The following is an 11,025-nucleotide window of genomic DNA, read 5'->3' on the forward strand; positions in this document are numbered from 1 at the left end:
AACAATTATCAATACTCTGATTCTGATTCTGAAAACGAAGAATATGGGTTAGATATATATCCTACTATGAGTGATTCACCAGAGCAGTTAATTGAAGTAGAACAAGAAATGGAAGTTGGTATAAATATTAAATGTAATAACCACAAGTTAAAAAGAGGCTTCTGTAGTAGTTGTATGAAACCGCCTGTAATGCCTAGGAAACAGGTAAAAGAAACAAATAAAGAGTGTTCGCAAAGTATAGATCTTAGTTATAAACCTAAGGTAAAACCAAGGAAGTCACGGAAAAATAATGTCTAGTGAGAATGTATTAGGGGAAAATAATTACGTCACAGAACAATTTTTCAAGATTATTGGGAAATTACTTCCAGTTTAAGTCAGGTATATTTTCGATAACGAAATAAACTGTGCTAAGAGTTTCCTTAACTTTGGAAAATTGATATAAGAATTACATCAAAATCTTAAAGTGGCTCGGGAAGATTAACATAAAGAGTTAGAATATGATTAAAGGCTCTGCAAGTTGATACGGGTGGTTAAGGAATGGAAGAATTCCAAACTGTCTAAAAACTGTCAAAAAAAACATAAGTATATATGTGTGGCAGGTCATGCAATCAATAACTAATGCTTATAAGGAGATACAAACTATGAAAAATGCATAAAGATAGTTGTTGTATTTTTATACAGTAGGGGGCTATAAAATAAAAAAAAAAATCAACACCCATAACTCTGTGTTCATTTTTTTTAAATATAGATGATAAGCAACCCTGCAGGATATTTACAGTGGATATTCTTCGCTTTCTATCGTTTACGGTAGCTCAGTCGGTAGAGCGCTCGCTCCGTGATCGGGAGGTCGTGAGTTCGAATCTCGGCCGCAACTGACCTAAGTCGAAAAAAATGGGTAGCAACTGTTCCTTCGCCATGCGCTCGGTACTTTCAAGTGAAAGTTGCGGGTCCTTTGGATGAGACCTTAAAAACCGAGGCCCCGTGTCACGACAGGCGTTGGCACGATAAAGATCCCTCACTGCTCAATGGCCCTGAGTGCCGAGTAAAGGTCAAAATTTGAAGCCCTTCACTGGTATATGGTGACGTCTCTATATAAGTGAACAATTCTCGAATGGGACGTAAAACAACATACATACAATCAATCAATCAATCAATCTTCGCTTTCAACCTTCCCTTTGTTCCAAAACATGAAATTATAAACTTTTGGAAAGTTTATCAGGGATGCACAAAAGACATATGCCAAGAAATTAAAGACAGTAGGGGATGTCAGAAGCGGCATCTACATGATATAATGATGGGACCTAACCAAAATATCAATATGAAAGAATCTACCTATAGGAGTTCCATCGTTAAATGGATACAACTATATAACACTCAGCGACACAGTTTTAAGATCCGAGGGTTTTCTGAGCATGATGCTAGAATTTTGACTGTTCCTGCTATGGACACTTATCCCGTCAGGAACCGTCTCAATGAGAATCTTAAATGCGTCAGTAATAAATGGAAAGTTAGGCGGAGAGATATGTTTCGAATGTTTACTTTCATTACCTTTGTTCTTTTATTATTTCTGTCCTAGCTTTGTGTGCTCTATACCAAAAATAACTGAAAATTGAAATTGAGTACTCCTTATCATTGTATATATTATCAGTTATACACCTCTGTTTTTCAGTATAAAACCTATGCATCTTCATCAGCTATTTGTAAATATTCAAAAACAGTCAAGAAAAATGTTCAATTACTATTTAATAATGATAATTAAAAAAATAAAAAAAATGCTTCGTTGTCTTTTTATACAGTTTTGCCTTGCACAAACTTACTGGAAGTTGATCATCTTGTAATTGTCATAACTATTTGTGTATAAACGACTTCTTGGAATTACATATAACAATTATGAAAAAGGGTTAAAATGTTATCCAGCGTAATGTTTTACTTTATTGAATGTAGGATCACATTCAGCAAAATCAAATCGAAACGTTAAAATCTTGGGTGTAAAGCAATTCATGGGTCTTTGATACTTCCACCTTTTTATGATAAGGAGAGTAAACTTTCAACTTTTACCATCTATTTTTAATGATTTTGTTTAAAACAAACTTCACTTTGGAAAAATTGATTTAAAAAATGTTTCTCTCCAAGAAAAGTTAAATACATATCAAAGAATTGTCTTTGTTTTCATAAATAATGTTGAGGCTATGCCTACAGAAAAATGGTTTTAAATGTCTTGGTTCAATTAACCTTCATTTTGTTTTTATTATATTTCCTATGTTTTGTGTTATTGGTTGAAAAAAGGATAATGAATTTCTATCAAAAATTTAAAAATATGTGGTCATCTAAGATACTTGGTAGAGAGAGTTCTGTGTCTAAACCACCTGCAGAGACTATTCCAGAGCGGACAGACATAGACGCATTGATGGAGGAAGTTATGTTGGTTAAACAATATGAAGGCGAAATATACCAGAAGAATCAGTCAAAAATAAATCCAGAAGCTAGGGATACACTGATGACTTCTAATTGGAAAGGCGATAACACCGCCTGGAGTGGTGATAATTGCACTCCGTCATCTACTTAATCATCAGGACTGTACCCTTTGCGTGAACCTGAAAAGTAACATGGTGAACTAAGTTAATCATACTTTATGGAATATAACTTATACCTAAGTGTGGAATAAGAACATTGATTCCAAAGCGAACAATATTGGTGAAGAGTAGTGAAGCGTAGTAAAAACATATATCCATGCGTAGATAGTGAAGTAAACATATATTGGACACATATATTGGACCCATATAATCAATGTTACCATTTGTAATATTATATTTTGGACTTAACATCGGGAACAAGAAGAGGATGTCCGTGAACTTCTCATGCTATTCGATTATCTTTATATGTGAGATAAACAATAAATGAACTGTGACTACCGTAAGTTAAAATAATTTTCATAGACTGAAGACTTCGTCTAATAAAAAGTGAACAGTTTCGTGGACCAATGCCGATCTTGTGAACGAACTGTGAACCGTGACTAAGTTAACAAACTCATTCAGAGAATTTGTGTCTCCCGCTTAGGGAATAAAGAAGAGCATTCGCAGTTCGGGGGGGGGGGGGGGGGGTCGGACCCCCCCCCCCTTGATTTGTAGACTTGTTAAATGTATACATGTATATTGAAGCAAATAAAAATGCCAGTATGGATATAAATATTTGATTGCTTATTATTTAATATGTGTATAGAAGATTCTTTTTGTATGGAATATTTATCACACTGTAATAATGATTTTATGAGTTTGTACAAGCCAGACGTCATACCTTTTTCATTTCATATGGTGAATACTATCATTTATATAGTAAATCCAGAACAAAAATTCAAAAAAAAAAAAAAAAAAAAAAAAAAAAAAAAATCGACCGGGATTTGAACCCAGGGCCTCTCACATGCTAAGCGAGGGTCATACCCCTAGACCACGGATGCGCTTAATTATACAGTAAATTAAATGCAAACATTAGGTCACATATAATGTTTATATTCACGTTCGATATTGTCAAAATTTTGCACAATACATGGTTTCTAATTTAGCCTTTATTAAACAGTTCTAATATATGTAATTAGAATATAAAGTCCGCCGACAACCTGTATTATACGTAATAACTCTCCATATGCCCCTATGCTAAAAATATTGCCAAGCGACTTTTAATACAATAATTAAAAAAAAAAACGGGGCGGGACACTTTGAGAGGGGCGAGAGAGGCCATAGGGAGGTATGGTATAAAATTTCATTGCAAAAGCTCAAAAGCTTCTTGAGATATCGCCCGGAAACGAAAGTGTTACACACAGACGGAATGTATGAATTTACGACCTTGAACTTTGACCTCAAAATTAATAGGGTTCTTTTTTAGGCCATAGGGAGTTGCTATGCAAATTTTCATTGCGAAAGCTCAAAGGGTTCTCGGGATATCGCGCGGATACGAAAGCGTTACAGACAGACAGAAATACAGACAGTTGGACGGACGGACGGACAGACGGACGGATAGACAGACAGACCCAAATTAATATCCCATACTTTCAGTGAAAGCGGGGGACAAAAATCATGTTCAGGGGAACTGAGAAATTTTCATTGGGAATTTTCTAATTGCATGGGGACGAATGTAAACCTATAGTGTTTAGAATGGACATTTTATCTGAACATTTTGTCCCCCGCTTTCACTGAAAGTGGGGGATATTAATTTGGGTCTGTCCGTCCGTCCGTCTGTCCGTCCGTCCGTCTGTATTTCTGTCTGTCTGTGACGACTTCGTTTCCGCACGATATCTCGAGAACCCTTTAAACTTTTGCAATGAAATTTTGCATAGCAACTCCCTATGGCCTAAAGAAGAACTCTATTGATTTTGAGGTCAAGAGGTCCATTTCTTAGTATGTGTCTCATGTAAGCTTTGGTCAGTTCTAAAACAAGTTAATGAAGGTTACATAGGAGGCTTAAGAAAATAACCCATAAGTACAAAAAAGTGATTATATATCTATAAGCAGATGAGCTTGTCAGATGGTAAAAGATTTTCTTTGTCAGAGTTATTGCCCTTTACACATCTCCATTAACAAAATTATTATGAGAAAATCTAAAATACTCTATAATTATAATATTTATGGGCATCGTGTAATAGTTATTGATATTGAGCTGAGAAAATATATTATTTAAACTAAAAAAAGGTGTCTTATGGGTCATTGGAACTTCATTTTATAATTTTGAACAAAAATTGCTCACAAAATTAAAAGCTTTGCAGTTTTGCGAAGTGTGAATATTAGAGGCGTTTTGTCATTGGACAGTTATCTGTGATGTCAGCAAGTCTGACTTAAAGATTCTGGCGATTGTGACTTCCTTTCAATTTGGTTGCCAAGAGGTTAAGAAAAATGAAGTACTACGTGGAATCTCTAATGATGCAAATGTTTTGCAGGAAAACGGAATTCATTCTTCTTTCTTTCGATTGTTCTTTGGCATCTATTGACTCTCTTTTGGAATACTCTTTTGGAATACTCTTTGGAGTACACTTTGGACTCTAATTTATCGGACCTCACCTTAATGATTACTTTAGGAGTTTTAGTTCTATGCTCTTCTTAAATATTTTGGACGGATCTTAAAAACTTTTGCTACACCCAGTGTATTGGTTTATTCTGATGAGATTTCAGAAACTATCATTTAAAAATCTATACGATCACGGTGGATTAATAAACTTTAAAAAAAACTTACAAACTTTATTATTGCTTACAAACCGTAACAAATATATTATATTGAATGTAAAACATTCAAATTATTAGTCTTAATTTATATTTGACATACTCACACACATACTGTTTAACGAATTTAGTTTTGCAAAGATTTTGTAAAAAAAGAAAACTATATATTTTTTCTCTAAAAGAGAAGGAATGAACTAATGTAATGTATCCTCATTAAATATTACTGTATGTGACGTCATTTACGGTTACTAGGAACGTCTGGTTTTTCTAATTTTGTTAAACTTATGCAAGAAATATTCAAGAAATGCTTATGAGACTAAAGCCGTGTAGTAGTCTTCTCATCTTTGGAAGTTGGAAGTTCTACGCTGCATCCAGGTATTATTTTGCGGCCTGAAGTAACTGCAAAATACAAATATATTGTTTCAACCACAAATTAAAAACTCTCTTGAGCAAACTTCAGAAGTGTGTCCATCATCCGTAAAATCTTGGATATAGGCTTAAAAATGTTTGAGAAGGTAGTCTACAGACAGAAGGCCGGATATATGGAATGCGGAATAAATTTTTATCGGAATACTTAATTTGAGCCTGATATAAATATATAGTCTTGACAGAGCTGTATATAAATATTCTAGCTCAATACAAAACTTATCTTTGAAATCAAAGAATCAAAGTATTTTTTCATACCTAATTTACTTGGACTGGCAAGATCAATGTCTAAAATTGTAGTAGAACCAAACGCGTATGTTTCTGTACTAGCAGGGCTGCTCTGAAATAGTTTTACAAAAAAATTAACAGTTATATCTAACGCACAATGTAGAATTCCAAAAATATTTAGTCACAAATATTCCTGAAGAAACATATATTTTTTTTTAATTTGAAGTAAATGTAGTCAGATGATAGTTTAACACTTAAACTTTTTAAGAGACAAAATGATTAAAATTTTACTGCAATCTCTTGAAGAAAGATTAATATGTTTTAATTTTTTCCAAAATTTGAAATTTATTTCTTTAATTATTTTAACCATCTTTAAACAAAACAGGAGTCTCACCCCTTGGACTCTTGGAATGATGCACATAATAATTGCACCTATAATAGGTGGAACACCGGCTACCACATACGCTATTTTATACGTGTGAAGATGACCGTATAGCAAACCTGTAGATAAAATATATTTTCTCAGTTCCCTTGGTGGCTCTATAGAACTGACGAATGTTTAAAATGATAATTCTGAAACAGGCCAAAAACTAATAAATGAAAGTTGAAATCGCCGATGAAATATCTATTACAATAGATAACATCCAATATCAGAGAATAAATTCAGTGGAGAATTATCCATTCCCTAATGAAATATTTTCTTTCTTTTTTTTTTTTTAAAATGTGTCAAAATCAGTAAACATAAAAGTTTTTTAACACGTATATCAGCATGTTCATTTCACTAAATATACATTAGAAGTATAAAAATTCTCACCCGCCATTGGAGGCCCAACAGCAAATGGAATGGAAACTCCACACAGTAAGAAGCTAGTGGCTTGTGATGCATCAGAGGGACCCACAATGTCAAACACAGTATGATCTACCGAACACATAATGATGCCATCACAAACCCCCAGAAGGAGACAAATAATTATCAGTCCTTCAAAGCTCTCTGAAAAAGGAATAGATACAGTAAGTACACCGTTCAATACAAAAGCGCATTGCTGCATGTAGATGTTGTTGACACATTTAAAGTCTGCTATCTTTTTGAAGATGACACTTCCCAAACCGGATGTAATCTGTAGGCAGGTGATCAAAATAAATGCATAACTACCCGGAAAGGCGTCTTGAGTATGTTTGACCTAAAACAGAGTAAAAGAACATTAATGCAAAAAAAAAAAAAAAAAAAAAAAAAAAGGAAAAGAAATTGTACAATGTGTTGATAATTAATAACATAATGTGTCTGTTACATAGATAATCTTATGCATTATTACAAGGTACATGTAGTAAGAGAAATATGAAGATTTCTTCACCTATGGGGTTCATCATTCATAAACCAGTGGTGCTGTTTATCTTGTGATTTAATCATGTCCTACTTCAGTATTAAATAATTTATCAACTTGTCAGATTCAAGTGCCCGTAAAAGATGGAACAGTCTATAACATTACACAGTTTGGAACATTAGATTTTTGTTTAACTCAATTGCTTCTTTCACTGATATGACTTTTTTATCGAGGTATAATAAAAATACATATGCTTACTAAATGTACAATTGGTACAGAGTAACCGAACAAGGCAAAAATAAATCCGAGAAACCAAACAAGATAGGTGCGATTTTTGAAAATTTTCCAATTCAGTCTATGTTTGGTCGAACAACTGCATCTGTTGACAAAGTGCGTTTCTTTATACAAAAGTAATGCTGGGTTTTCAGATTTTCTGTGAAACAATGGTTTCCATGTCAAACTACACAATAGAAGCATGCAATATAATCCACCAAGGATTATAAATGTGTATTTGATGCCCAGAGATTCTAAGATAAACGGAAGAACAATTGATAAGCAAACTGTGCAAATTGAACTTCCCATTGATACGATCCCAATCGCAATGCCCATATGCTCTTTAAAGTAGTGTTCAAGAATGACGATGGAGGTAAAAGAAATTAATCCCCCACCGACTCCAAGTATGAGGCCAAACGTTAGATACAGAAGTTCCAATTGTTGCATGAAAGCACTGGAAAACAGTCCAATCACGCCTAATGCTGCTCCAAAAAATGCTGTTAGCCTGATACCATATTGTTCACTCCATGATCTTGCAAAAACGGTTATCAAAGAGGTTACAATTGTACAAGTAGAACCAATCCAAGCTGAAAAAAGCATATAATAAAGAGATATGAAATAAGCATCAGTCCTAAAGATCAAATGGAGAGTAAAAATTATTGGCATGTTGTGGGCTTTGCATTTACTTTGAAAAATTTTCCTTCGGCAACAACATAACCTACAGAACTTCAGATGTTCTCCAGCTGTAGCCATTTCAGTTACAGGGGTAATTCATATTTTGAATTTTGATACAAGAAGTGTTTTGTTCAATATATTAAACTGAATTCAAAGTCTTGCAGATCTCTTGAAAGAAATATTCAAATCTCGTTACAAATAACAAATAAAAATGATATACTTTTGGACACTGCCGTGCACGATCGCCGTAGAAGTGTAAGGTATTTAAAGGAAAGAAAAATATATTTACACGTTTTAAAAAAAATAAAAGGATCATCACTTGTATATTCCTCGAGAAGGTACACATAAAGTATTCCAAAAATATTCAGAATGCTTAAAGCTGTTCCATTTGCCATGAGCGACGTGAAACATACAATCCAGCCCCAACCCCCGTCCGGTGGGACAAATTCCTTCTTACGGCATTTTGTCCTAGGAGTTTGGTCTTTATCAATGTTTGCACTGTCTTTGGTCATCTTTAATTGGTTTTCTGCAAGCATGTAAAATTGTGAAATTCTTGATATAATATCAATACTTTTGTAGATGGACGTATTTTTATTAAAAGTGGTAATTCATCGAGATTATTTATATATGTATCCTGAATCAAGTTAAAATAATCGAAATTTAATCAAAATAATCATTCTTCTTGGGCAAAGTGAAGAAATGTGCGCTTACAAATTTAGTAAGGATATTTTTAAAGCCTATTTTTTAATTAAAAAGATTTCTATTCTGCAAATGAATTGCATGTTTTGTACATCATTTTCAGCCCATGCCCATACTTAATGTTTACAGAAAAAAAATTCCCTGGAAATTCGTCATTACCAGGTGACATAAAAAGTTAAAAATACATTTTGTGAAAGAAGGAAAAATTTTTCTGTAGCCCATTTAAACATTTCCTAGGTCTATACCTGTTCAGTTTTTCCAGGTGCGAAACATTATAGAACGTTGGAAAAAGAAACCCCTCCCCCTTTTGACGTCATTTTCAAGCACCTAGTTGTTTGGACACTCCATGAAAGAATTACGATAACATTTCATAGAACTTACAGAATGGGGTAAAAATTGCATTTTGTACGGAACAATTGTGTCCTACCGCATTCTTGAATTAACGGGATTTTTTTAACGACAAATGCTCATATCGAGAGAGTTTTTCTCAGTTACAATCAGGTAGAAAAAAACGTCATATTTGAGGTTGCGCTGCCTGAACATACCACTGGTTTCAAAAACATTAACAATTTATTAAAAGATAAAACTAATGATTTATGGTTTATTCTATAGATAGAAAAGATGATGCTAACTAAACTCGTTAAAATTCATTGATGTACCTAACGCGGTTTTAATTTTATGGCGCTAGTCCACGAACTTTTTGATAACCCCTCGTAAAATTATTTAATTTTGAATTCATCAAATTTTCTATGACAAAGCATTGCTACTTCTGCAATTTTGAAAATGGCTAACGCAATCCGAGATACATGTATTTCTTAAGTAAATACATTTTGAATGGATAAAGATACGTTTGGACAAGTCCTGCCCATGAAAGTAAACAAAATCGAACTTTGGTGTAGCCACCCTGCATTTTTAAGACGTTTTACATTTATTTATTTTGTTACATTGTGGTGATTTTTTTTTCTAGAAACTAAACGTCTTTCAGTCTTACAAAATTAGATGAAAATCAATTAGTTTAAGTTCTTCTTGAGGTACCCCCCCCCCCCATTAATCCGCCGGAATGTTTATATAAAACTCAATAAAAATTACTGCTGTACCATTTGATGCTACATGTTTTCTTCATAGCATTTGAAACTGTTAAATTTTGATTGGAAATTGTTCTTTCGTTTCTCTAATTCGTCTGTTAGCACTGTTATTTTAGTAGTTCAGAAAGTTTCAGAAACACTTTTATATATTTTTTTGAACGAACCGGGGGAATTTGAACACGAGTTGGCATTTCAACTGATTTTTTTAAAAAAAACATTCATTTTTTGCAAAGGCATATACATGTATGCAGCAGTGGATTTATTCAGAAGTAGTATCATCTACATTTTGTCAGGAACTATATTATTTTCTGATGTTTTTTTTTTCTTCTGAGAGTAAACATGTTACTGCAAAAGAAATTGTTAGAGACACACTATTATTTCAATATTTTGAAGAAAACAACTAAACTTGTTGCAATCATATATTTTTTTAATTTCCTTGTGACATTGAAAGATGAAATTTGTCTTAACATGCTTAAGACTTGTCTTCAGATTTAAAATTGTTTTGTGAAACAGCAGTGACAAATCTTATGATTACCATAAGTCACATCTTAAGATCTCTCTTAGGACAAATCTTTCGATAGTTTTGTGAAACCCGGCCTTGGTATTGAAATGAACACGACATAACAGTGACGCACGTGGTTTCACGCCAATAAAAGGTACCAGTATTCGAATTATTACCTGTCGGTCTTTCACTAGCTTAAACAAATGGAAAAGAAGAAAATTCAAGGAGCGAAAATGAAACTCCTTTCATTATGACAGAGAAATTTAGATAAATTGCTTTTTTAAAAAAAAATAGGTTTTTTTAGCATTAATTGATTAGGAACAGTCTTCTCGTAACCTCAAGATTTACAATACAAAATTCGAATTTCCAGGTTCCATTTTGAAGGATTACATGTAAATCAACACACTCTCAATTACTTATCTATATTCATGTGCAATATAAAGTGATTTTTTAAAACCATGTATTGCTTATTTTAATGGGTAGAGTAATTTAAGCGGGATTTACAATGCCGCAATTATTTTTTTTTTCTTTTAGATAATATGTTTGATATTTAAAGGTATCTTGAAACATCGTGATTGAAGAAGGGTCGAATCAAATATTTGATAAAA

General features: G+C 33.2%; 1 protein-coding gene across 1 annotated transcript; it reads right to left on the bottom strand.

The window, feature by feature from the left end:
- Positions 1 to 2,562: 2,562 nt before the first annotated feature.
- LOC133200402 (monocarboxylate transporter 10-like) lies at positions 2,563 to 8,643 on the bottom strand. Its single transcript, XM_061336207.1, has 6 exons — positions 8,421 to 8,643; positions 7,442 to 8,043; positions 6,676 to 7,042; positions 6,256 to 6,362; positions 5,892 to 5,973; positions 2,563 to 2,594 (listed from the first exon to the last, which is right to left on the bottom strand). The coding sequence occupies exons 1-6, from the start codon at positions 8,641 to 8,643 to the stop codon at positions 2,563 to 2,565; spliced, it is 1,413 nt and encodes a 470-aa protein (XP_061192191.1).
- Positions 8,644 to 11,025: the final 2,382 nt, after the last annotated feature.

This window comes from Saccostrea echinata, unplaced genomic scaffold, assembly GCF_033153115.1.
Source record: "Saccostrea echinata isolate AGI-Se365-2 ecotype Australia unplaced genomic scaffold, CSIRO_AGI_Sech_v1 ptg000039l, whole genome shotgun sequence".
NCBI classification, from domain to species: Eukaryota; Metazoa; Mollusca; class Bivalvia; order Ostreida; family Ostreidae; genus Saccostrea; species Saccostrea echinata.